At 43.2% G+C, this 27,653-nt stretch overlaps 1 protein-coding gene across 2 annotated transcripts in view; it reads left to right on the top strand.

Moving 5' to 3' along the window:
• The window catches only part of TNRC6C (trinucleotide repeat containing adaptor 6C), a 103,034-nt gene that overhangs the window by 41,811 nt on the left and 33,570 nt on the right, over window positions 1-27,653 (top strand). For both annotated transcript variants that reach the window (XM_058817229.1, XM_058817228.1), the window contains exons 4-5: window positions 4,662-5,015; window positions 23,071-25,656. In XM_058817229.1, the coding sequence (XP_058673212.1) occupies window positions 4,662-5,015; window positions 23,071-25,656 (2,940 nt within the window). The remainder of the gene's footprint in view (window positions 1-4,661; window positions 5,016-23,070; window positions 25,657-27,653) is intronic.

The following is a 27,653-nucleotide window of genomic DNA, read 5'->3' as shown; positions in this document are numbered from 1 at the left end:
CTAATGAGGACTTGTGGTTTTGCCCACTCTAATGCTGTGTTTGGTGGCTGCCTTCACCAGACTTGGGTGAGTTCCTGGTGCTCTGTGTGACCTTGGAGGGGGTGTCTGTGGGTTTGTGCTGCTGCTCAGCTTTATTTGGAAAGCCTTTAGTGTTTGGAGGGAGGTGAAAGCAGCAGTGATGTGCTGCAGTGTGTGTGTGAGTGCAGGGAACTGGCCGTGGAGGAAGTGGCTTCATTAAGGTTGATTTGGAGGGGGGAGCAAGATGAGGGAAAAAATTGCCCAAATGATTGGCTGGGAGAATAGCTCTGAATTATGGGATCCATCTGTTTCCTGTAATGAATTCATAAACCCATCAAACAATGACCTGAACGAATTGCTGAAGGAAAAAAATAATACACTGGCATGATATGTTTAACGCAGTGAGGCATTGGCATTGTATAATCAAAAATTCTCCTCACATCCAGCACTTTGTAATGGAGCTGCTGTGTTTAATAGAAGCTGTAAATAAATCCTGTCACAGTAGCAGCCAAGAATGCATTTCTGGCTTTAACTGTTTCTCTTCTGGAATGTCTGGTCCTGGAAGGCTTTAGAAATGCAAGTTTTATAGAGCTGGAGTGGGGGATTCTGAAATACAGAGACATGTTAATGAGGTGAATGAAAGGAAAAAGCTGCCATAAATCAGTATTATGTGGCTTAACCAGTTTCTTTCATTTATGCATGTTCTTTCCTTATGTCATAGAAATGTACTTAAAAGCTATTGTTGTAATTGAAATCTGTTGGACTGATCCTATTCATTATATTAATAAAATCCACCTACAATTGCTCGTAACACTTTTTTATGCAGTTGGGATTCCCGAGATTGTAATCATCAAAAAGCATATGGAGTAATTATTGGATTTGTTTGGGTAAAATTGGATTAAGAAGTTTAGATACCATTAAGTACTGATAATTATTACAAGCAAGCTCATTGTTTAGTGTGTGTACAGCTCGGAATGGAGAGTAAGCAGATACCCATCACAAACATCTTAAGAGCAAGCAATCTCAAGGCTTTCATTTTATGCCTTTAATTGTATTTTTGCAAGAGCCTTTCCACTTAAATGTTTTTGCTTTAGCTCTTTAATCACGTGCTGGTTATGAAAATCACTGCCTGTTAAATCCTTTCCCCCACATGATTTAAACAACATTTTTTGCATTCAGCTATAAAATGGCTAAAATCTGTGTTTTAATTCCTGCCTTTCCAGCAGCTGCCCACATGCCATTAGCAGTGACAGTGGGTTCCTTGCAGGTGGGAGGTTGGGCAGGCTGCTCCTGGGGCTGCCAGGGCTCTCTGGGGGTTGGCAGCTCTGCCCTGGTGCCCACAGTGGGTGCTGCAAGGGGCACCCACCATCTCAGGGTGTGGGATGGCTCAAGGCTTCATAAAGATGCTGTTATTGCCAATATCACACAGCAAAATTCGGAATTAGGACAGCCAGGGCAGACACTTGAAACATTTGGTATTTCTCACAGTGCATATCAAGTGAAAATTGCTGGTTAAACATTGCTGAGGATGGCTTTTAGAACACAGTCATATTGTCTTTGTAATATATATTCTTTAAGTATTGTTGCTGTGTTTGAAGTCTAAATTCCAGTCTGGTACGAAGCTGGAATTTAGGGCTCAAGCCCATTCTTGTGATGTTGTGCACTCTTCTTTCTTTATTCCCTGTCATTTTGTAATCAAGCAGTTCTTTTCCAGCTACCATGATTTGTAGACATAGTATTCTTGCAAGAGCTTCCATTTAAGCACTCTTTAAAGAGATTTTGATGTACAAAATAAAAATTACTTTGCTGTGTTGATTAGAGAAAAAAACCAGGAGCATGAATATGCAGAAATATTTTCATTCTAAAATACTGTGATAATTTGATTTTCTTTGTTCTTTTCTCTCATCTGTAATTCAGATATGTGGAGGGAACATTGTCTCTAACACTGGGAAAATGGGTTTCTCTGGCCTCACCTTTGTGATGAAACACCTTTGTTTACATTGAAGTGAAAAGTGTTGTCTATTCTATGACTTAGTGATAGAACAGTGATTTCTAAAAGATATATCTATATGCACACCTCTGTGTAAGTATCAGATGTGATTTATATATACAATATTGAGAATATAATGCTTTTTAAAAAGCTGCCTGTCTTGTTCTCTAAAATACCTTTCCATTTAATTAATATTCCTCACGAAAATCTCGGGGCCAGACAAATCCCAGCTCTGCTGGCATGGTGCCAGTGAGTGGTTTCCATTCTCTTGTCCTTTTCCTCCTCTTGCCTGGCATTCCCTCTCAGCTGCTGGCACCAGGGGGTGTGTGCTGGAGCAGCTCCCTGGCTGCCATGCTGGGTTATTTTTGGTTGATCAGCCTGTGTCTGCAGTGCTCTGAGTGAACCTTGTGGTAAATGACTTTGCAGAAATCCTGAGTCCTTCAGATCTCACTGGTTGTAAATGTTTGCATCTCTGTGATGGTGGTGGTAGTAGAGGTAAATGCTTACATTGCAGTACCAGTAGTAGCAGAAGCAGTAGGAGCTAAAATAAATCCATTACAATGAAGTCAGACTTATATCTTTCACATCAATTATCTATTTGTATTGTGGAAACAGAATAGTTTTCATATGCATGTTGAATATGCAGATTTGGTATTTGAAAATAATTACTCTGCATACCACAATTCTTTCTAGCTACTTTTTAAATTTCAAAACTGTCTGTTTAGGTGACAAAGCTAAGGAAGGTTTGTTCTCTGCTCTTCAGGTATTAGTAGTACTTCAAATTTTTTAATATTCTTAGAGTTCCTTTTTTGTTCAGACAGAGTCACAGGTGAAAGTATTTAGGCTTCCAAAACAAATAGCTTGGAGAAGTGAAGTGCTGATGGCTCTGTCAGACTTTTTGGCATATTTTACTTGGTCAAGTCCCTGCTTGTTTTGAAGCCACCCTGGGCATTCCCTTGGTGCTGATCACTGCTGCAGCTGTAGAAGTTGTTCTTTTTTCTCAGTGTGTCAGAGCCTGGAGAGAGGCTGTGGGTTTGTAGTGGCTGTGACAGAATTCAAGCTACATTTGAACAGTGTCCTTGGGCACTCCTGGGGAGGGTCCTGTGTGAGGCCAGCATTTGGGGGATGTTCCATGTGTGTCCTTTCCCACTCAGCATATTCTGTGACTGAGAGAGCGGCAGTTTTGCACTTGTTGGATGTAACTTGTGATGAAGAGAGTTTCTCTGTGTGACCAAAGAGCTGCTGCCAGGTGAGCTGAGCCAGGGCTGCCATCCCCCAGCACCATGCCCACTCCCTCCTGTCCCAGAGGGACCTGGCACTGCTGGTTACTGGTGCCAGGTGTGCAGGCACATTTCAGGGCGGCCTGGCTGGCTCACTGCAGGCTGGGATAGTGTGGGAGGCATCACATGAATGCCTGGAGTGCAGATGTTGGTGGCTGGGATGTCCTAAGGTTTGGATAAAGACCACAAGAAACCCAAAGTTTGTGTGAGTGCTGAATAAGCTGGTGGATCAGATCTTTTAGCTTGTTTGTTTGGGAGCTTATTAGAAGCTTGAAAATGTTTGTTTTCATGGATGTAGGCCCTGGGATTTGATGTTAATATTGGCAAGGTCACCCCCGGACTAAAAAAGGCAGTGGGGGCTCAAGGTGGGTGCAGCAGAAATGAGTGTTCTGTTCAATACTGAATTGCCAAAGCTTTCTTTTCTCCTCCCTCCTGTTTTAAACCATTCAGATGATTTATTTCAGTAGGGCATAAAAGCTTCCAGTACCATCACAGAGAGCAAACCTACACAAAAAGTAACACACTCTGCCAACTTCTCAGTGGCTGCAAACCATCAGTTTACCTGTTAGTTAAAAACCAACCAGATAGCTTTTCAGATCCTAAACCAAAGATGATTTTTGTTTTCCCCCCTAGTGCCAGAACCTATTAAGACCAGTTTAAGCCAGTTTACCCCAACCTGCCAGTACCAGTACTTCCACCAGCACTCTCACCAACAGCAGCAATGGCAAGCACACCTGCCAATGGGCAGCAGCCTGGTGTTTTAAACCATACAGATGATTTGTTTCAGTAGGGCATAAAAGCTTCAAGTACCATCACAGAAAGTAAACCTATGCAAAAAGTAACAAACTGCCAACTTCTCAATGGCTGCCAACCATCAGTTTAGCAATTAAAAACTTAAAAACTAACCAGATATCTTTTCAGATCCTAAATCAATGATGATTCTTTTCTTTTGCCCTAGTGCCAGAACCTATTAAGACCAGTTTTACCTGTTACAGTTAAAAACCAACCAGATAGCTTTTCAGATCCTAAACCAATGATGATTCTTTTTCTCCCCCCTAGTGCCAGAACCTATTAAGACCAGTTTAAGCCAGTTTACCCCAACCTGCTTGTACTGGTACCAGTACTATCACCAGCAGCAATGGCAAGCGTGTGTCTGCCAAAGGGCAGCAGCCTGCTGTTTGAAACCATACAGATGATTTATTTCAGTAGGGCATAAAAGCTTCCAGTATCATCACAGAGAGCAAACCTACACAGAAAGCAACACACTGCCAACTCCTCAAGGCGGCAAGCCATCAGTTTACCTGTTAGTTAAAAACCAACCTGATAGCTTTTCAGATCCTAAACCAATGACGATTCTTTTTTTTCCCCCCTAGTGCCAGAACCTATTAAGACCAGTTTAAGCCAGCCCCAACCTGCCGGTACCGGTACCAGTACTTCCACCAGCACTCTCACCAACAGCAGCAATGGCAAGCGCGCGTCTGCCAACGGGCAGCAGCCTGCGGCGTCCCGCTACCTGCCCCGAGAGGTGCCTCCCCGCTTCCGCCAGCAGGAACAGAAGCAGCTCCTAAAGCGGGGGCAGCCACTGCCCACCGGGGCTCTCGGTGCCCCCGGCCCGGCGCCGGGCACGGCAGCAGCAGCGGGAGCCAGCCCTCCTCCTCCTCCTCCTCCTCCTCCTCAGCAGGGAGCAGCGGCACAGCAGCAGCAGCATCCCGGCAAGGCGCAGCCAGGTAAGGGCGGGACCGGGGGAGCGGCTGCTGCAGCAGGGAGCTGCCTCCTCCACTGCTGAGATTGGTTTAAATGCTATTTGAAAATTTTGTTTTAAAATGCCATTTGAAAATTTCGTCTTAAAATGCCATTTGAAAATTTTGTTTTAAAATGCCATTTGAAAATTTTGTTTAAAATGCCATTTGAAAATTCTCGTTTTAAAATGCCGTTTGAAAAGTCCCGTTTTAAAATGCCATTTTCAAATTCTGGTTTTAAATGCCAATTGAAAAGTCTGGGTTTAAAATTCCATTTGAAAATTTCATTTTATAATGCCATTTTGAAATTCCGATTTTTAAGTTGCCATTTGAAATTTTTGCTTTAAAAATCCATTTGAAATTTTCCTTTTAAAATGCCACTTAAAAATTTTGCTTTAGAAATCCATGTGAAAATTTCCATTTAAAATGCCGTTTTAAAATTCTGGTTTTAAATGCCGTTTTGAAATTTCATTTTAAATTGTCATCAGAAAATTCTGGTTTTTAAATGTCATTTGAAAATTCTGGTCTTGAAATGCCATTTGAAAATTCCCTTTTTAAATGCCATTTGAAAATTCCAATTTTAAAATTCTGTTTTAGAATGGCATTTTAAAATTCCAGCTCATATTCTTTCTCGTAACATCTTCTTATTTGAGGATTACTTGTAATTCTTGGCCATATACTCCTGTTCTGACACAATGTGCCATTTCTGGCATCCACTTGTAAAATATTTTTTTGTTTGTTCATGTGCTCAAAGCTGTGGGGTCTTCCTCCAGTTTGGTTTTTTCCCCTCTCGTGTTTCTTTGGTAGCTGTAATGGATCTTCAGGAAGTGTAAATATTTAGTGGTGATTCTTACAGAAGCATTGGTAATTTGGGTGTTTACAGGTTCTATCTATCATTCTGATAATTTTAATGTTTCTTGATCAGTGTTTTGCAAGTTTGTGAATAAGGAATAGAAACTTATGTTCTGTCGTGACATTTTTATACCTTTGGTTATGCTCTCAATTATTATTTTCACCTTAGGAAAAGAATAGTTTGGGAAAAGGAGTTGAGTGTCTTAGGCCTTTTTACCACTTCATTCTGTCCTTTGCAGGTCACAGAATGGTTTGAGTTGGAAGGGACTTTAGGGAACAGCTATTTCCAGCCCCATGCCATGGGCAGGACACCTTCCACTGTCCCACGTTGCTCCAAACCCCGTCCAACCTGGCCTTGGACACTTCCAGGGATCCAGGGGCTTCTCTGGGCACCTGTGCCAGGGCTTTCCCACCCTCACACAGGGAAGAATTTAATCTCAATATCCCATTTAATGCTGCCCTGTGTTGGTGAGAAGCCATTCCCCTTGTCCTGTCCCTCCATCCTTTGTCCCCAGTCCCTCTCCAGCTCTCCTGGAGCTCCTTTAGGCATTCCCTGGAGATCTCCCTGGATCCTTCTCCTCTGCAGTGAGCATCCCCAGCTCTCCCAGCCTGGCCAGAGCAGAGGGGCTGCAGCCCTTGGAGCTTCTCCATGGCCTCCCCTGGACTTTTCTCTCCTGCTCTCCATCCTCCTGATGCTGGGAGCCCCAGAGCTGGACACAGCACTGCAGGTGGCTCTCGGACTCACAGGCCTTTCTTTGGCTGTTGGAAATTGGACGTTGAGGAATAAATCTCTTCATTTTCCTGAAGCTCCTGATGGGAAATAAGAGCTCTCTTCAATGGTGTGAGCTTTGCAGTGGGGATGGGCTCAGTGCTGCACATCCCCTTTTCCATCTCTGCTTTGTGTGGATGTCAGGCAAAGCAGGGATTGTTCTGCCATACAGTTATCCATGGCTTAACAAAGTGATCTGGACTAAATCATAAAGGAGGGGTTTGATATCTTGAATATTCGTCATGTCTGTGTGATCTCAAGTGTTGCTCATTATCACTCATTAGCACTGTCAAACATCACAAAATCTGGATCTGAACTGTCTGCAGTTTTTCCCTTTGGGCATTAGTGAATCTTTCACTATTTTTGCTGCTGAGCAGAACTACAACAGAGAAAATTCTTTGGTGTTGTCCTTAGAAGTTTTAGTTAGATAAGAGAATAATCTCTCTCTGAAATTACAGCTTCTATGGTTATTGAAATGCATTTGAAAATATCACTCAGCTACTCCCCAGAAACCTAAAACTGAACAGACAAAATGAAACAATTTATTATTTATTAAAGTGGTTCTTTTTTAGGAAGGGTAGAGATTCTGCTTCTGTATTCTCAAGTATTTGGCTTTAGTGTGATGGAAAGTAATCATTTCCCAGCAGTTCTCTAACTTTTCTGACAGCAGTCTTCCCTGCAAATCCCAGTTCATCAGGGATGGTTCTGACATTCTTGGCTTCTTCTGGATTGGGAAATGTTTGTTAACTGTCAGACTAATGTTCTGTGGCAGAGATATGTTTATTATTTTATTATCAGAGCTCTGGAACCATAGAAATCATAGCATATTCTGAGCTGGAAGGAGCCCTCAAGGATCATCCAGTGCAGCCCCTGGCCCTGCACAGCCACCCCAACAGCCCCACCCTGGGCATCCCTGGCAGCCTGGGGGCTGTGCCCATTCCTGGGGAGCCTGGGCAGTGCCCAGCACCCTCTGGGGGAAAAACCTTTCACTAAAATCCATCCCAACCTCCCCTGGCACAGCCCCAGCCATCCCTCAGCTCCTGGGGAGCTGAGATTGGAGCTGCCCCTCTCATCTTTATTTATGTGGCACACTCAGAGCAGCCAACTGCAGTGGCTCAGGCTGCCTGAGGGTCAGGAGGTTTCTTCCAGGCATCCTTGTAGATGGATCTGAAGCATCTGTGTTTGAATTTAATGAAACAAAGGCCACTGTAAATCATAACATAACTCATAAAAGAACTTTCCTTGTAAGAGTATAGTACGAGCTGTCTGACTTTGATCTTGCCAGATGCATTTCTACCTTGAGGCTTTATTTTTTTCCCAATTCCTATTTTAACTTGCTGTATGTGTAGTATTGGCAACCCTCAGCAGATGTTTTACACTGTTGAATTCGTTCAGGGGGTTTTATTTTTTTGCTTCTTTTATGTTACCATTGGAAAAATTCAGAGGACAGTCAAGGTTAGTAGAAATGAGAGGAAAAGAAACAGTGCAGCAGCTTTTCAGCTTCATTTTATCTTATTGCCCTAAACAAGTTAACCAAGATCAAACTCTTTGTAAAAGTGCTACTTGGCAACATAATCATGGAATGGTTTGGGCTGAAGGAACCTTAAAGCTCATCTCAAAAACTGGGACACCTTCCACCAGACCAGCTTGCTCCAAGCCCTGTCCAACCTGGCACCAGTGTCCCACCACCTTTAGAGTGGAGAATTTCTTCCTAATATTTCACCTAAACCTACCCTTCAGCTTACAGCCATCCCCTGTGTCCTGTCCCTCCATCCCTTGTCCCCTCCAGCTCTCCTGGAGCCCTTCAGGCTCTGGAAGGGGCTCTGAGCTCTCCCTGGAGTCTTTTCCAGGTGAACATTCCCAGCTCTCCCAGCCTGGCTCCAGAGCAGAGACATTTCCATGGCCTCCTCTGACCTTACTACTATGAGTAAATAATTTCTCCCTCGCTTCAAATCTAAAGCTGCAATTTTAATTACTCATAGCAGTTTGTCCATAGAGTCACAATTGTCCTGTTGCTCTTTACTCTCTAAAGTCAAAACAAAAGATTTCAAAGGCACCACAAGATCTGCACCTTTTGGAACAGGATCTTAAACAGACTAAATCTTGGCTACCTTTTGTCTGCTGACACAAGGTGGAGATTTCTTTTGGAGAATGAAATGTTTGGAGATTTCAGTGCTGCCCTTTTGCACTCAGAAGGAACTTGCTGAATTCTGGAGCTCACGTAGTTCTTTCCAGCAGGTGGAGCATCAGCTCATTTGCTGACTGAAGGCACAGGAGGAAAAAAGAAATGTCCAGCTCAGTTTATAATGACAGCAGCTCTGTGCCTGGCTGCCCTGGGGGGCCCAGGAGGAGTATCTCTCTCCTGAGAGACCTTTGTTGCCATGAATTGCACATATCCACAATCTTACTCAATCTCTCATACAGGCTTTGGTTTTAATCTTGTCAAGCACGAAGAGGAAAGAAGTAGGAAAAATATCCAGGGAAGGCCAAAGCCTTTTTATCACAGCTGTTGGGGTTTGAGTGACTGTTAGATTTAGAAAAAATAGGGAATTCTGTGTCCTATAAACATGAAGATTTTCCCAGAAATCTTCAACTGGTGTGGTTTTGTGAATATGAAAATGAAGAATTTTAAACAGGAGAATTCTCACCAAGAAATACTTAATCAAAAGAAAGTTTTTTACCATCCTCCTCTCAGCATCAGTAGGAACTGTTTTCTTTAAATGTCTGTTTCTTGCTCCCTGGATATTTAATTTACTGAAGAGTCTGCAGGTAAAAGGTCTCTGGGGAAATGATGGGAAGGAAAAAAAAAATCAACTTGTCCAGAAGAGGAATTTTGAAGAGGAATTTTGTCTGCCTGAACAGCACCTGAAGTGTGGGAGAGGCATCCCTGCAGGGGCATGATTGGGACATGCCAAGGATGTCAAGGCAGAGATGGAGCAGTGCTCAGGGCATTATTTGCCATACCCAGGGTGTAAAGGCAGAGGTGGAGCAGTGCTCAGGGCATTATTTGCCTTACCCAGGGGTAAAGGCAGAGATGGAGCAGTGCTCAGGGCGTTATTGGACAGGGTGTAAAGGCAGAGGTGGAGCAGTGCTCAGGGCGTTATTGGACAGGGTGTAAAGGCAGAGGTGGAGCAGTGCTCAGGGCGTTATTGGACAGGGTGTAAAGGCAGAGATGGAGCAGTGCTCAGGGCGTTATTGGACAGGGTGTAAAGGCAGAGATGGAGCAGTGCTCAGGGCATTATTTGCCATACCCAGGGGTAAAGGCAGAGATGGAGCAGTGCTCAGGGCATTATTGGCCATACTCAGGGTGTAAAGGCAGAGGTGGAGCAGTGCTCAGGGCATTATTGGCCATACCCAGGGGCAAAGGAGCACCGCTCAGGGCTCCCTCCCTGTCCTACCCTGCCCAGAGCCCCTCAGACGTGGGCTGGCTTCTTTAGGCTCATCACAAACCACAGCAGCACATTTTAATGGATGATCTGGTGTAATCAAAGTGTCAGGATTGTCCTACATGAGCATCTTGAACCCAGAAGATTTTTGATGTAAGTTCATGTCTGTAGCTTTTCTTCTTACAGCTTCATATCCCTTCCGAGTTGATTTGTAATTATGCCTCCATGCTCCTTTCAGGCCTTATTTTTAACTACCCAGCTACAAGAAATACTGTTAGAGAGTCACTGCCAGTCTCTCCACTCTAACAATCACACTATTTTATCTCTTTATTCTCTTATCAGCAGCCCCTGTTATCTACTGCCTCCGCCTATCCAAAACACTTATCAGAATTTAACTGCAATGTCATGAATTAAAAAGGATGTTCTGCCAATGTAAGGCAAGTGGAAATTAATGGCCACTAATATATTCTTTGTCAGGTTTATCACCTGGAAGTGTCAGTGAAGTGGAAGAGAGTAGGGATCTTTTGTTTCTCTCTTAAGGTAATCTCTAAAACATTAACCAGACAAACTGTTATGAAATGAAAACATTTCAGATTGCATAGAATATTTTAGAAATCTTACCCCTTGAAAACAGTCTTTTATTCATTGTTAACAATTATGGAACTGGTTTTTGAAGTACTTTGGAGTAGAATAGTTATTTGTCTGGAATGTCTGTGTTGAGCCACAGAGCTTGTTCTTGACCTGCCCCCTCTGTAATCCTTTCCAGGATTACACTGAAGGAAAGCTGTATCTCTAATTTATGAGCAGTATTCCATTATCTAGTCCAGTTTGTTATTTTTAAAGTTGTGACTCTCTATCTCTTCCCACTTTGTCATCTAACTCCACCAAACAGGTGAGTAAATAACTTCCCTCATTAAGGTCTGAGGCATTTTCCTATTAATTGAATTATTGGAATGATCCTTTGCCACGTGATCTAAAAGAATTAGGATCATTTCTGGAAGCTACCATGGGAGATTAAAAATAACAAGTAATAGAGATATTTTAGTTTCTTTACAAATGATGAATTTTATATGGGAGTTTCCAGGCAACCAGTGTGTTTGATGATTATTAGAGTAGAGATCAAAAGAAGTAATCAGTTCTCCAAGATATCTTTGACTTTCCTGAAATTCAGGAATATGAAATCACCATCTGTCAACTCAAAAGCAACCTGCAGGAGTCAGGGTGGAACTTGTGCGCATCTTTTTATTGGCAAGTAGATTATTTTGCAGTGGAGATCCACATTATCTGTTTCCAAAGTCCAGAAAGAAATGAGAGCAAATAACTCCTGCAGTAAATCAGAATGAGTAAACACACCAGTGTTGTGGGAACTCGAGTTACACTCTTAATTTCTTCTATCTGTTGTTTGTTGCGAAGTGAGAATTTGACAGCAGTTAGAAACAGAGATTTATTTTCCATGTGTGGGCTGATGCCAGATTTTGTGCTGAACTTTGTTCTTCTTTTCTCTGGAGCTGGAAGGTTTATTTTGTGTTTGAAGATTTCTTTAGCTGCAGTTGAGAGATTCATGCTCATGGCATGGTGTGTTGTGCACCTTGAAGTGGGCAGCTGGAAATTGCTGAGTGCTCTTCTGTGACAGGGTAACTCTTCTTGTAATCCCTTTGTGTTAACTTTCATTTTAATAGTTTTTTAGGAAGCAAGATTAAAATATGCTGGTTACTGTTAAAATCATGTCTGACAATACTCATTCCAAACTCCAATCCTTTAACTGCAGTTACTTCAGAATTCCCTCAGAATTTTATTTGGTTGTAAAATCAAATTTGGAGAGAAGTTTTAGACAAAGATTATCATGCCTTCAGTCAATATGGTTGGAAAACACTGATAAGCTTTGACATACAGTTGTTTCATCAGATCCAGCAAAGTGATGAGACCTTTCTGCTAAAGTCATGCTTGAAGAATTCAGCTTGAGCACTTCAGCTCATTGTGATTTGTGAGGGCTGTAGGTAAGGCTTGCACGTGCCAAAGAGGTTCTGAAATATATTAATAAAGTTTAATTTCAAAAGTCTGAAATAAGATTTTACTTGATCTCCTGGAGGCATTGCAAACAGGCTGAGCCTTGACAAACAAAGCACATGTGGAAAGTGCTTTTATGGAAATGATTTGCTGAACTTCACCTCTTTGGGCTCATATTCTGCAATTCCATTAGCAGTATATCTTTGCTGGCAAAACATTACTGTGCTTTTGCTTTTAGTTGGAAAGTTACACAATTAAAACCAGAGACTTTAAAATGGATTTATTCTGGATTTCCCAGAGCAGAGTTTTTAATCTGTAATAGTTGAAACACTAAAAGCTTTAAAGTAGAAATTTGGTAATATTAATTCATTGTGTTTGCACACTTGCTCTGTATGTAATTTAACACTTTATATAGAAAATACACTTAAAAAAAATTATCCACAATACCTTGATGATGTGCTTCATAGAATCATGACTGTTGATCTCAAATGGAGATGTTTTTTGGAAACACAGGAATTGGCTCTTCATGCTGCTTCAGTGGAAGGTGACTGTGTGTGACAAACACACAGTTCCATCCTGCAAGAAACTCCTGAGAGCTGCAATCCTTACTCTCCTCTGTTTGCCATGATTTGCAGAGCAGTCCCCTGTACATCAATGTCCACACATTTCTGTAATGTGGCTGTGGAAAAGTTTTCCTATACTGGGATCAAAACATGGGAAAAATCACCAGAATTTGGCAAATGTTGGTTATTTAAAAAATTTGAGAAATTACCAGAAATTTGAAAAATTACCAGAATCAAGAATTTGGCTTGATTGCATTTTTTGCCACTAGTGCCAGGTGTAGGTTCAGACAAAAGGAAGTTAAAACACCACACAAGGCCATAAATGTAGCAGATAACACTGATAAGGGATCTAACCCATGGCTCTGTCTCCTGGGTGAGGAACATTTTCTGAACTGCAGTGAGAGGAAAGTTGTGGGAAGTGAGTCTCAGCTACTTGAGAGTTTTGTCTCCCATTAAAATTTTAAAAAACTCCTTTTAATGCTTTGAATACAAGAAAACGGCAATCTCCTAGCCCAAATATGGGCATTAGGAATGAAAAATGGTAGAAACTCATCAGTAAACTAATCTTTGGAACAAATTTTTCTGTATTGTGGATGTTATCTGACATCAGGCAGCAGAGCATGAAAAATAAATCTGCTGCTTCAAATCTCTTTGACAGTGATTAGAATTTTGCACAGGGAGAAAGAAAAATAGAAATCTGTGGAAGGACAAATAACTGAGGTGCTTTTGTACTTTTGCTGTCCTCACTTTCAAAGAGTGGGGCTGTACAAAAACCTGGCTTCTGCTTCAGGAGCTGCAGCTCTTCTCCAGCTTCACTGTGGATGGCTGTGCTGCAGGGACAGCCAGGGACAGAACTGCCCTGCTGAGGTGTCTGTGAGGAAGAAAAGGTCAGAAAAAGCCTGGCAAGGTGGTCAAATGTGCAGGTGGCAGCCTCTGATAAAGTATGTGAAGAGACCAAGTAGCAGGAGCTGTCCTGATGGTGGAGAAGTAAAAGGTACAACACAACTTAAAGTCACAGTGGCCAGGGGTAGGAAGGAGTTTAGTCCTTGGGAAGATGAGAAAGCCCCAGGTGCACACTCAGGTCATGTGAAAATTACTGGAAACCTGAATTTTTACAGCTCAGGAATTATATATAATTATACTAGGAAGAAATAAAGACATTTGTAGCAGTTTGGAGGGAAAAGAGCCTCAAAGAACAAAAAGCTGAGTCTTTCATAAGTGAGTCAGTAGTTAAGAGCAAGGGCAGTGGGACAGAGGGAACCACTGATGGGTGGCATCAGGAATACTTTAAATACCTTTCTCCTTCATCTGTAAACTTAGAACTAAAGCTAGAGTGAGTTAGAGACTTCAGGAAATAAAGTTTCCAGTTGTGTGGAAATAATGACATGTCATCATGTGCATCATTCATCATGTAGCAGACTGAGCAGAGGAGGGATTGGAGCAATGTGGTCACTATAAGAGTGTGAAAACTACAAAAGAGAAAAAAGCCAACCCATGTTAAGAGGTGAGAAGATAGAACTGAGGAAGTGTAAATCAGCCAGAGTAACTGTTAGAATGATCCCAGGAGGAAAAAAAACCCCAAAACAGCCATTTCTGTGCATGTTGAACTTTTCAGGAGAGAAATGCAGAGTCACTGGGGATTGTGGAGAGCAGGTTATACCAAAGGGGATGGTTAAACAACAGCCTTCAATAAATTTTTGGTTAAAACCAACTGGAGAAGAGTGCTACGTAACAGAAAGGCAAAATTACAGTATGGAATACTGGTGATACAACTGGATAATTGGGTAAGAAATAAAGAAATATAAAATTTCTTTATTTTGGCCAGAGCAGCTCTGTACCCAAATACAGATGTGTGGGTCTCACAGTGCAAAAACGGGTCTGGTCACAGGGTAAGCTTGATTAATGTGTTAAAAAGAGAACAGAGCCTGAGGGATAGAGGCAGAGCTGTTCCTGAGGGACATGTGGGTAAGGCCTCTGAACTTTCCAGCTGGAGGTAGAAGGAACCACTTGGAAGAAGCAGAGGAATGCAACAGGAATGGGAAGAAATCCTGGAGAAAAGCCTTGCAAAGATGGAAGAAATCAGAGCTTCTGATTGAAAGGAAGATTGGAATTATAAATGCTGAGATACTTAAATGGCTGCTGCAGGGAAGGAAATTACACTTTCTACGTGCCTGTGAGGGATCAGATAAAAAATTATGGGCTAAACTTTCAACAAGGAAGATTGAGGGGGGACATTAGGAAAATCCTGCTGTTATGAAAGCAATCTTGAGAAGTGAGGTAGAGCACTTGGGAATGTGCAGGCTCCATTTCTGGAGGCTTCCTTGCTGGGCTGGGATAATGTCACCTTGTGTGTATCAGGAATAGTTCCTCTGACCAGGTGAGCAGGCTGCATCACCTCTCAAATCCCCATTTTTAGTCTTCAGGTATTAATAATTATGAATTTTAAATTTATGAGACACATTCCCCATCAAAGTTTGGCCCAAGACAGGAAGGGAAAGGATGAGCTCTGCCAGCACAGTTAGTTGGAAGCTGCACTTCTTTTTACTCCCAAGCTTTTTATTGGACTGTGACTCATTTCTTGGGGTTCTTCTTTGCCTTTCTGTGTGCCCTGACTGGCAAAAACAGTGCCCTTCAATAGATGCCCTATATAAGTACTGATCTTCATAAATTGGAGTTGATTATAGGAAGTTTATGTCATTTATAGGAAAAATACAAGGAACTCAAGTTTTGACTAATCTTTTTAACTAATGGAAATTCCCATCATATATAGTTAGTTTTAAAGGAATGTAATAATACCACAACAATAGTTACAGTTAAAACTGTTCTTGCAAAATTGACTCTCAAGCCTAGTTCCTGGGTGCATTTGAAATAATTTTCTGACTAGAAACAAAACCAAACAGATTTCATTTCTATTTATCTGTTGTTTCTGAGATGAGGTTGAACTCGATCAGTATTCAGAGACTATTGTAGAGAAACAGAAAATAAATGTCTTCAGGAGGAAACCAACTATTTTCAGGAGTCCTTCAGTGGAGCAGTTCTTTAGCCAAGAATAGCAGCAGTGATTGTGCCTCAGTGATGGAGTGGCAGAGACCCTGAGAGCGTGGCCAAAGCTTTAAAGAGCCATGGTGAGATCCAGGACAGAGGGGCAACACTGCTCTGATGAGAAGTGAAACAGCACAGCTGAAACGTGCCCCATTTACCACATCATTAATATGTATTTGGGGCAGGTAGGAGGGGAAATCATCGTAAAGGAGCATATTGGGCATGCTGGAAGCTTGTGTGAATTAGCCATTGAGATTTGCACTGATAAGAGCCCTCTATGTGCAATTATGCATTTATGATGATCTTTAGGCCCTAAAAATGTAAAGCTGACCCCATTGTGAGTATTCCTATGCTGTGGAGGGAGCTGAGACTGCCAGCCCAGAGTGTTCCAAGATGGTTGGTCCGGCTGTTCAGGCAGCGCTCTCTCCTCTCTCCCTTCTCTCCTCTCTCCTCTCTAACCTTCTCTCCTCTCTCCTCTCTCTCCCCTCTCCCCTCTATCCTCTCTCTCCTCTCTCTCTCCTTTCTCTCCTCTCTCCCCTCTCCCCTCTCCCCTCTTCCCTCTTCCCTCTCCCCTCTCCCCTCTCTCCTCTCCTCTCCTCTCCTCTCTCCTCTCTCCTCTCTCCTCTCTCCCCTCTCCTTTCTCCCCTCTCTCCTCTCCCCTCTCCCCTCTCTCCTCTCTCCGCATTGTTCAGGCAGCTCTTCCCTGCCTCTATAAACAACCGTGCCGCTGATTAATGCGCTCGCATTTGCCACTTAGAGCTGGTTTAGATAGAGGCAGGGAAGTCATTAAGGGCTTGGCAGCAGTCCAGGGTACATCTGGGACTTGGGAGCTGCCGCTGGGGCAGGGAGGAGGGCGGCGGGAGGGAGCTGGGGCAGGGGAGAGGACGCTTGGCACAGGAAGGAGCCGGGGCAGGGAGGAGAGCGATGAGGCTGGAGCTGGTACTGGAGCAGGGAGAGGGTGATGGGCAGGAGATGGGGCTGGGAGAGGAAGGAGGACACTGGGCAGAATATGGGGCTGGGAGAGAGAGGAAGGCACTGGGAAGAGGCAGGAGATGGGACTGGGAGAGAGAGGAGGACACTGGGCAGGAGGCATAGATGGAGCTGGGAAAAGGGGGGGGAAACCAGGCAGGAGCTGGGGCTGCGAGAGGGGAGAAGGCATAGATGAGGCTGGGAAGAGGAGGAGGGCACCGGGCAGGAGGCAGGAGATGGGGCTGGGAGAGGGAGGAAGGCAGTGGATAGGAGGGAGAGGGATGAGGACACAGGGCAGGAGATGGGGCTGGGAAAGGGAGGAAGGCACTGGGCAAGTGGCAGGAGCTCTGGGGCAGGAGGAAGGAGGAGGACTCTGAGCAGGGGCAGGAGAAAGGAGGAGGACTCCAAGCAGGGCAGGCGTTCAGCAGCGCCCGCATCTTGTCTTGGCTGACTTTCAAAAGCGGCAGAAAAGCAGCTACGGGCGCTAATTGTAGCCAGGTCCCAAAGTGAAAATGTTTTGTGACAGTTGAAAGAATTTAAAGAGGAAGGAAGATCGGTTTAGTGTCAGCTGCAATTAGATAATCAAAGCTTAAAAATCCTGCTCTGTTGATACCTTCACCTAGAGCCGGGGAGCGGAGCAGGGAAAAGGAGGAGGAGGGCTGTGCTGGAAAGGGCATTTCCATAGCCAGTGCAGCCGAGGCCCGGCCGAGCTCGCAGGTTGTCTGGGCGCGCGCTCGCACAGAGAGATTTTCTTGGCAGCTCTACAGGATGAGGCTTACACTGTACACAGCCGACATATTGAAGCCGGGAGCCCTGGAGAACGTAGAGGCAGGAGTAGAAACAGCTCTGCACACAATGTAGCGTCTCCTAGGATGGTTGGGCGGCTCCTTTCTTCAGGTATTTTATTACCCATCAGCCCTTTTTAGAGCCAAAAAAAGAGAGAAAGTAACCCTAACCCTGAGAAAATAGCATCTGCTTCTGTTAAATCAATTTATTACATAACATTTCAGCGAGAGAGCAGCAGCACAGCGTCCTGAGCTTTTGGCTGCGTTTCAGGTTTGATAAAATGGCGTCTTCGCAGCGAGCTGCTTGTAAAGATATGTTGCACTGAGCCGAAAAATGCAATGATTTGATGTTTTCTACTGCTGCTTTTGTTTCAGAGGGGTAGCATTTAGTGGAATCTCTAGTAATAATGAAAAATCTTGTTTATTTTTTTGCTTGTTTTCTTAATGCATTTGAAAGCTTTCAGCATCAGAGGGAAGGAGCGACGTTTGAATGTCGTAGTGCGGAAAATGAAAAGGGGATAACAGGCTTTCCCCCGTGTGGGCTTAGCTATGGTTTAGTTTTAAAATAAATAAAGCTGCTTTATTCAATGCTTCCATCTCTTTTCTGCCTTTCCACATTGTGTGTGCTGTGCAAGATTTCAGCTTCCTCAATCCATGAGACTTGTGAGTGAGCTTTTTAGGGGCTTCAGATAGATGCCAGTTTTCAAATCTGTCTCTGTGCCTAGAGCTGGATGCAGCAGGTAACCTGAAATGTTAGCACTACAGTGCCCAAATTTTCTGCTTTTTTATATTTTGTGATTCAGAGTAGATGCTTATGTCATGTTTTCTTTATGAAATTAGGCTACATTTGATTTAGCACTTTAAATGTTCCTGGCGATTCCTATTTGATTCAGATTTGGAAAAACTCATTTGTAGTATTTTAAAGATCTGCTCACGTTGAATTGAAAACTATATTTTGAGGAGGGGAGAGAAAATAATTTGCCCTTTTTTTCCTCCTATTCTGACTCAGGATCACTAACCTTTATGTGCCAAGGAAAATCCCCAGTGGGACTGTCAGCAGCCCTTGGGATTTTTCTGTGTTCTGCATGTCAGAGCAGGGAGCACCGTCTGTCATCTGTCCTTTGGGCAGCACAGGGCGAGCCAGGGGGTCTGGTTGTTGTTACGTGACAGACGTGGGCTGAAAAACAAAACAAGTCATAAGAGAGGAGTCACTGTTAGATCTGATTTAAAATGGGCTGAGCACAATTTATTAATAATGTTCCATTAAAAGTTCATCCCAGGCTTTGCCATTTCGTACCCTGCCCGTGCTTTGGTTCCAAAGTCAGCTGAATGCTGTGTTATAGTTGGGGAGACAGGGTTTTACTGCACAGCATTTGAACTAATTATTGCAATGGAAGCTATGAAGATACAGTTAGTTTTAACTCACCTGAATAAAAAAAAATTAAATATGATTGTAAATGAGATTTTCACAAGAGGAGGGAAGTTGGGGTCAGTTACTTGTGCAGGCAGAGTATTTTCTTTTCTGAGAAATGCATGCAACAGCTTCTCCCATTTCACTCTACTCATATTTTGCACTTGTAATCTATGTAAACATTAAACTGATTTTGTAACTAATTATTCATTACCCAACACAGCCAAAAATGTTTTCTGTTTTTAATAAGTACTGAATTGAAGCTGGTCAAGTATGTTGGCTACAGTGCATAATAACACCAGCAATCTCCTCCCACCCCATTAAGGATATTATTTTAAAAAACAGCAATCCAAAACAAAACAACTCCCTCATGCTGTTATTTATACTGCTCAGAGCTGTGCATTTTCCAGGTCATGTGTATGGTTGCAGTTGGACAGAAGTTCTGTGCTTGTTAAAAACAAATTTAAGCCATTATCCTCAAATTAATATTTCCTTCCTGATGGCTGAAGAAATGTTGTTGATCAGGGGAATGATATTTTATAAAAGATGCATAATTAAGATATTGAAACACAAAGCATTAATTTAAAAATAGTTCTCACTCTGTGGTGTCCCAGCACTAGGATTTGCTAACACAGAATACCTGTGGTTCCTGTTCCTTGTGCCTTGTTTACAGTCTTTGCTCAGCTCACAGAGGAGTGGTAGAAATGCTTCTGGTGGACTCAGTGCTTTTATTTCACATCTTTGCATAAATTAAGAGGAACCCATTCTTAAGAATTTTGAAAATGAGTTTCCCATTTCAATCTTAACAGCTTTGAAAAGAAAACAAAATATTGTGAATTTCTGTGAACAGTTAGTTTCCTAGAAAGTTGGAGTAAATATGTTTTTTCAAAAAACAAGCAAATAAACAAGCAGAAAAGTTCTCTTGATTTAATCATATAAAATATTTCACATTCATTATTTTTCCCAAATGTTTAAGGTTGTTACAGATTAAGTAAGACTGTGCTACTCATTATTTATTTCATAGCAGCAAGCCCCTTTTAGTTAAAATGGAAAAAAGCCTTTTTGTTATTTGCTTCTAGAGACAAGAATATCAAACTTACATTACTTTATTCAAGATCTGTATTCAAGCTCTTGGTTTGTCTGACAGCTAAGCCCCAGTTTTTGCAGGTGTCTGTTCATGCTGTGAATTTTTTTTCCCCTTTTCTTCATATGTCCTTTTCTTGCGAGCTTTATGACAGCAGCCTTGGTGTTACAACTGATTTTTCCAGTGTGTGTTGGACATTCTGAGGTTATTGTGAAGTTTTTTCTGTGATTTTTGAGCTGTGATTTGTGGGAGGTACCAGCAGGACCCCACTGCTGCTCCACAGTGGATCCCTGGTTTCACATCCCCTCCACAGAATTCCTGTAATCCGTACCACAGCCACCACTGCCAGATTAGCCCATGGGTATTGTTGGGGGAATCATCTGAACCTCAGGGAGAGTGGGACAGGAAAGGGAGCCCCTGGGTTTGCAAAGCCTTGGGAAGCCCAGGGGTTGGAGCTGCACGTTCCTGCTGGGATCTTGCCAAGCTGTGCTTGGCCAACCAAGCCCAGGCACTTGGCCATTTTCTACTCTTAATATGGTCATCTCTTTGGTTTTAACAGTTCTTCTCCATTATAATTTTATTTTCTTCATGGTTTCTCTTACTGCTCCCGAAGATCTGGTCTTGTATTTAACAAATTGTTTTGTTCCCTACTCTCAGCAATCATTCCAAGCTATTTTTTAATCTTCAGTCCCTCTCCTTCCCTTTATTTTGTCTCCAAAGTGTTCTCAAATTTGAGCACTGCTTTAACCAATGTCTTTGGGGAGAGGAGAAAGAAAATGATTAAACAAACAGCTCCCTTTCATCTCATCAGCCATGGTGCTGTGAGCATGGAGACGTCCTGGGTGCTCTCCTGATCCTCCTTCCCCAGCCTGCCCTGCAGGGCTCTGCTGGGGCAGCACCTGCACACAGAGCTGAGCTTTCAGCTTTGAGGAGACCTTTCATTGCAACAATGGATTTCCAGCCACTTTCAAATCCATCTGTCAGCCTCAAACGCAGCCCTGAGTCCCACCACCCACAGGGTTGAATAAAATCTCCTGTAACTCCTCTTATCTGATTCCTTGGTTGCCTCAACTTCTTTTCTTCTGGCCTGGCCTGCTGCTGCTTTTTTCCCTTTGTTCATTCCTACTCTGCTAAGAATGTTCCTCGGCTCATTTCTCTGACCCTGCTGACCCCTTTTTAAGTCCTTGCACAGCCTGCCTTCCCCTTCCATGTCTTATCTGGGATTCAGGGCTCAGTTTAACACCTGTGTAGCAAATCTTAGATCATCAGGTAAATGTTTAACGTGCTGTAGCAGTGACTGTATCCATCCAGGAATAACTGGATGCTTTCTTCCTTTCCAGCCATTGCATGTAGAGGAAGGAATCTAGGTAAATCCAAGTGGTTCTGTTCACATTCTTTCAGATTTTTCATGTGCTTGTCAGTTATTATGGAAGAAATTCTTCCCTGTGAGGGTGGTAAGGCACAGGGTGCCCAGAGCAGCTGTGGCTGCCCCTGGGTCCCTGGAAGTGTCCAAGACCAGGTTGGACAGGGTTGGAGCACCCTGGGACAGTGGAAGGTGTCACTGCCCATGGCAGGGGGTGGAATGAGATGATTTTTAAGGTCCCTTCAAACCCAAGCAATTCTATTTTCTGTGATTATTTAGGTCTTTTCCTGGTATGATGAAAAGATAGATAATCAACTAATACTGTTTTTCCTTTCCTTTCTCTAAAATCCTTTCTTCTGCTTCAATTAATTTAAATTTTTTTTAAAAAGCAATCTGGGTTGGTTTAGCACGTTATTTGTTCATCTTGCAAAATTTTCATAAGGCAACCAAGCAACCACCTTAAAAAGCTACAGGTAAAATGTGTGAACAAGACTTTGTCAGAGAGAAAGAGCTTTTTCTCATCTCTGGAGTAAATTTTGCAGTATCAGAACACCTCTAATTAGAGGAGCTCATCACACCAACATATTTGCGATTTAAATTAATTCATATTAGGCATTCGTTGTTAACAACTTGTTTGGGAGATTTGTTGCATCCATCTTCCCCACAAAAATATTCATTTTATTCACAAAAAGAGTACAAGCCATGTTGCAGCAGATTCAAAGCAAGTTAACATAGTTGACATCCAAAATTCGTTACTTTGATATGTGCAAGCATTTAAGACGAGCTCTTCTGCAGATTGGATCAGACTGAAATACTTGTTATCAAATTCCTGTCAAAAGAAACTGAGAGAAATAATCTTGCACAGAGCAGTTGGGATGGAAAGGAAATGCAAAGCCTTGACCAAAGCTTGAGTTCTTAACATGAGACGTGTTGTGCCTTCCAGTTTATCGTCATACCCTGGTGAGCAAGCAGCTGCTCAAGAGCTTTTGGTTAATTTTTGGGTTAGTGTCTGTGTTTGAGGCTGTGACAGTGTTGAAAAGGCACAGCATCACTTTTCATTGGCTTGGGGACACAGGGGATTGTGTGTACAAATCCCAAATGATGTATTAACCACGAGTAAAGCCTGGGAGAGGTAAGTTTCCTGACAAAGCTGTCAGTTATTTAGAGATGCCCAAGTTCTCTGCTAAAATATACATTGGTGGTGTTTATAACTGGCACCTAACAGTAAAGGTTGCTGTCTGGATTTGTTTCTTTGTTTCCAAGAAGGGTTGCAAACTTAAATACTGTATGAATTTTCTGTGTTGTGATGTGGGTGTGTATGTGATATCTCAGGGCAGGATGACATTTTACATTTTTTTATTGAATGCACTTTCATTGTGTTTCTCTGAAGAATGAGAATTGAGTCAAGATAAATGGTAAGAGTCTGCTAGGTACTCTTCTGTTTTTTTTCCAAATTTGCTTTTTTGACTTTACACATAAATTACTATATTTGCTCTTCTTATTTATTGCCTGCTTTTTATTTTTACTGGTACACTGAGGGCTACAAAACACTTCTCTGTTCTAAAATGAAATTGTTCAGTTATTTTAATTGATAATTTTTTCAGATTAAAAAAACCCCAAACAAGTTAATAGGAGCATCGTAGTGAGGAAAATTGTAGCATTGTAGTGAGGAAAATTGCATTATGTTAGAGAATGTACTCTAAATTTTAGCAGAATGTAATGTTGTAACTAGTGATGTAAAACAGCGCTTTTAATAGAGGGCTTTTGCAGTGCTTGAACAGTGGACTCATTTTTAACCTTGGATCCTTTCAGATCTCAGCCACAGTGGATTGGGAGACCATTATGAGAATTCCCACTGGGGACAGCAGCCCGCTTTCAGGAGTGAAGGCAACTGCAGCTGGGATAAAGTGATAATAGACAGGACTGACAAGGAAGCGTGGCCTTCCATTACCGGAGCTGAGACTGAGTCTGCCTCAGAATGTACTACAGACACTGACTCTGCCTCCAACTGTGGCTCAGAGAACAGTAGCATGGCTACAGGGAGTGCCCAAGGCAACTTCACTGGACATACAAAGAAAACTAATGGCAATAATGGCGCCAACGGAGCACTCGTCCAAAGCACTTCTAACCAGAGTGCCCTTGGAGCTGGTGGAGCCAACGGCAACGGCAGCTCGGCCAGGGTGTGGGGGGTGGCTGCGGGCTCCAGCTCTGGCCTAGCTCACTGCTCTGCCAGTGGTGGGGATGGAAAGATGGACAACATGATGGGAGACGGTAGAAGTCAGAACTGCTGGGGTGCTTCCAACTCGAATGCTGGCATTAATCTTAACCTTAACCCTAATGCCAATCCAGCTGCCTGGCCTGTACTTGGACATGAAGGAACTGTGGGAGCAGGCAACCCTTCCAGTATTTGCAGTCCAGTCAGTGCCATAGGTCAGAACATGGGCAACCAGAATGGGAACCCACCAGGCACCTTAGGTGCTTGGGGAAACTTGCTGCCGCAAGAGAGCACAGAACCACAAACGTCCACTTCTCAGAATGTGTCTTTCAGCGTACAACCTCAGAACCTTAACACTGATGGACCAAATAACACTAACCCCATGAACTCTTCACCAAACCCTATCAATGCAATGCAGACAAACGGACTGCCGAACTGGGGGATGGCCGTGGGCATGGGGGCCATCATCCCGCCCCACCTGCAAGGCCTTCCTGGTGCTAACGGGACAGCGGTTTCTCAAGTCAGCGGGGGCAGTGGTGAAGGAATGGGCAGTTCAGTATGGGGGATGTCCCCAGGTAATCCTGCCGCAGGAAACAGCAATTCTGGGTTCAGTCAGGGGAATGGAGACACTGTGAACTCAGCATTAAGTGCTAAACAAAACGGATCCAGCAGCGCTGTGCAGAAGGAAGGAAACGGAGCGAACGCGTGGGACTCGGGGCCTCCCTCCGGCCCCGGGGTCCTGGCGTGGGGCAGGGGCGGTGGCGGGGTTGGCAGTGTGCATTCTGGAGCCTGGGGCCACCCCAACCGCAGCGCCAGCAACGGCGTCAACGGCGAGTGGGGCAAGCCCCCAAACCAGCATTCCAATAGCGACATCAATGGGAAAGGATCAACAGGGTGGGATAGCTCGAGTGTTACCAGTCCCAATCCTGCCATGCAGCAGGGCAATGAACAAATGAACTCTTGGGCCAAAGCTGCGGCGTCTGGCACCACGGCTAGTGAAGGAAGCAACGACAGCGGTGGGAGTCAAAATGAAGGCAGTACTGGGAGGGAGGGGGCTGGAGAGGGCAGGAGGAGAGACAAAGGGATGATAGACCAAGGGCAAGTTCAGTTGCCAAGAAATGACCTTGACCCCAGGGTCCTGTCCAATACGGGGTGGGGACAGACCCCTGTGAAGCAAAACACTGCCTGGGAATTTGAAGAGTCCCCAAGGTCTGAACGGAAGAATGACAATGGAACTGAGGCCTGGGGTTGTGCAGCTACTCAATCTTCAAACTCAGGGGGGAAGAACGATGGGTCCATCATGAACAGTACAAATACCTCTTCAGTATCTGGGTGGGTCAACTCTCCACCGGCAGCTGTTCCAACAAATACAGGTTGGGGAGACAATAACAACAAAGCACCAAATGGCCCAGGGGGGTGGGGAGAGTCAGCAAGCTCTACTACTGTTAATAATGCTGCTGCTGCCAAAAGCGGCCACACTTGGAGTGGGACCGCAAATCAGGAGGACAAATCACCTACCTGGGGTGAACCTCAGAAACCCAAATCTCAAAACTGGGGAGATGGACAGAAATCAAATCCAAGCTGGACTTCAGGAGGTGGAGACTGGACAGATTCATCATCTGTTCCTGGACACTTGGGTGATGGGAAGAAGAATGGATCTGGATGGGATTCTGACAATAGATCGGGGTCTGGCTGGAATGATTCCACAAAGTCTGGGACCAGTGGGTGGGGGAATGGCACAAACAGCAAGGCTAATACAGGTACAAGTTGGGGGGAATCTTTAAAGCCAGGCCCCCAACAAAATTGGGCTAATAAACCCCAGGACAACAATGTGAGTAACTGGGGAGGAGCTGCTTCTGTAAAACAGACGGGGTCAGGGTGGGTTGGTGGGCCAGTGCCAGCCAAACAAAAAGAGAACTGTGAGGCAACTGGCTGGGAAGAGCCATCTCCACCGTCCATTCGCCGCAAGATGGAAATCGATGATGGTACCTCAGCTTGGGGCGACCCAAATTACAACAACAACAAGACTGTAAACATGTGGGATAGAAATAATCCTATAATTCAGAGCAGTACCACAACCAACACCACCACCACTAGCACCATTATCAACACCAACATGGTTGAACCTCAGCCATCGCACCAGTCAAGTGCCCAGCCGAACCGGTCCCCGCTGCTTGGCCCAGGTATGGCAACAGTTTTGTGAAATATTTCGTAAAATAGGTTTAAGAGATGCTTTATACCAGTACCAGTTGCTGAATGCTGTCTGTTCTGTTGGTGTGTTGGGTAGAAATCCTGTGTTTATGTCCAGAATATGTTTGTTCCTTTTCTCTGTCTTGTCTTGAGGACAGAACCCATGGAACCTGACACAAATTTCCATAATCTAAATGAATGTAAGAAAGGCTTGAAGCAATATTTAGTCATTAGCATGGTAGGTTTTAGGTTGAGGATCCATGTTCATTTTAACATCTCTTCCACAGTTTTTTAACACCTTTTAATTCAGCCATTTGAGAGGCTGGGGGATTTTGGCAAACCTTTCTTCTGTTATTTTCTGCTGTCCCCACTGCGCAGGCTCAATGTGTTTAGACAGTCTGCATCTGTTTCTTTTCTGCAAAACATCTCTTGGCAACAGATGTTTATTAACAATTGCATGAATTTAGGCTGCTGCTGTTTCTCTGTCCAGCTTGTTGTCTTTTATGAAGAATAAAAGACAGGGGTCAGGCACAGGCAGCATCCTGGATTTTGTGTGGTTCTCAAAAAGCAGGACTGATTCAAGGTGTTACTTAGGGTTGCTGAAGTTAGGTTATCCTAATTTCAGCTGTGTTTCAAAGACAAGAATTTAGACATTTAGGAATTTTTGTAATCAAAGGCAAGGTGCTGTTGCAGACAAGCAGCAAGGAATAAAAATGGGAAAAATGCTTAAAAGAGAGGTATTTAAATAAAAGTTACACTAGTAGCCCATATCTATGTCATGACCACAGACCTCTCCAAAATAAATCTAATCGTGCAGTACTCTTTTAAATTCTCCATCTGAGTTTTGTTTCCAGGTTTTTGTTTCATCATGGTCATGGCTAAGAACTGACTTTTTAGCCACGTTTTTCTCCAAGTGGGATTTGTTCTCTCATTCCCATCCTTTTTCTCTTTGATGTTTTGGAATGTTTCAAATTTGCTTTAATGTCTGTATAAAAATAGTCTTAGGTTCCCCACTCTGGTCAAATATGTTAACAGTAGAGGGTACCTATTTAATGAAATAATGTGCTCCAGAAGGAGAATCTTTAAATGGCTTTGTACTTGGTCAGCCCAACATATGTGACTGCCTCATGTAATCCATATTTAAAACTTTATCCATGAAACAACAATTCAGATTCCTGAATTGTAATGGAAGTATCATGAAAGTGGATTTTTGTTTGAGTTGAGGTGAGGTTTTGTTTTTCATTAAGGTGATTTTTGGAGGATTACTTTGGTGCTTGTGAAACTGTTCATACACAGCAATGCATTGTTAATATTATTCAAATAATTATCACCTTATAGAGGAAAACTTAACGGTCCTGAGCCCTTCAGATTTCGAAAATGGAATTTAAAAGCTGGTGTTAATCTGCAGTGATTCCTTTGGAGCATGGACAGCAGCAAAGGAAGGGTTTCTTTGAAGCAATTTGTTTACATATTCAGAAAGCTGCCTATGAGCACATAACCAACCTGCTCAAGCTGCCCCCAACCAGGTTCAAGTGAGTGTAGGGCTTCTTGAAAAATGTGAGCTAGAAAGATTCTAAGATCTTTTAAGATAACAGATCATTGATCTTCTCCTTTATTTTTTTTTAATTTTCCAAGATAAGCAAAGCCAGCTCTCAGAATATATTTCAGTCAGCATGCAGGAAAAGTACAAAATGAGTAATAGTGAAGACAATTAAAAATACGGTTCTGATATGAAAATTTAGATCAAGTTGTAGCAGGCATAAATTAAACCTTATACTTTTATAGTACAGCAATTCTGGATATAGTGTACATAAAGTATATAAAGGTGTATTACCAACTCTTGGTATAGTACAAGTATAAAGGTGAAACATGGAAATATTTGGAAGGATTTTTGTCTAAATGGAAGCAAGGAGCAGTTCCTTGTGTCTTGAGCTCTGCTGTGTTTGCTTGTGGCTGTGCCAGACAGGGAGCTGTGCTTATCTCCCACCCA

The sequence above is a fragment of the Ammospiza caudacuta genome, chromosome 19, assembly GCF_027887145.1.
Source record: "Ammospiza caudacuta isolate bAmmCau1 chromosome 19, bAmmCau1.pri, whole genome shotgun sequence".
In the NCBI taxonomy this organism is placed as follows: Eukaryota; Metazoa; Chordata; class Aves; order Passeriformes; family Passerellidae; genus Ammospiza; species Ammospiza caudacuta.
This window is presented reverse-complemented; position numbering and strand designations above follow the sequence as displayed.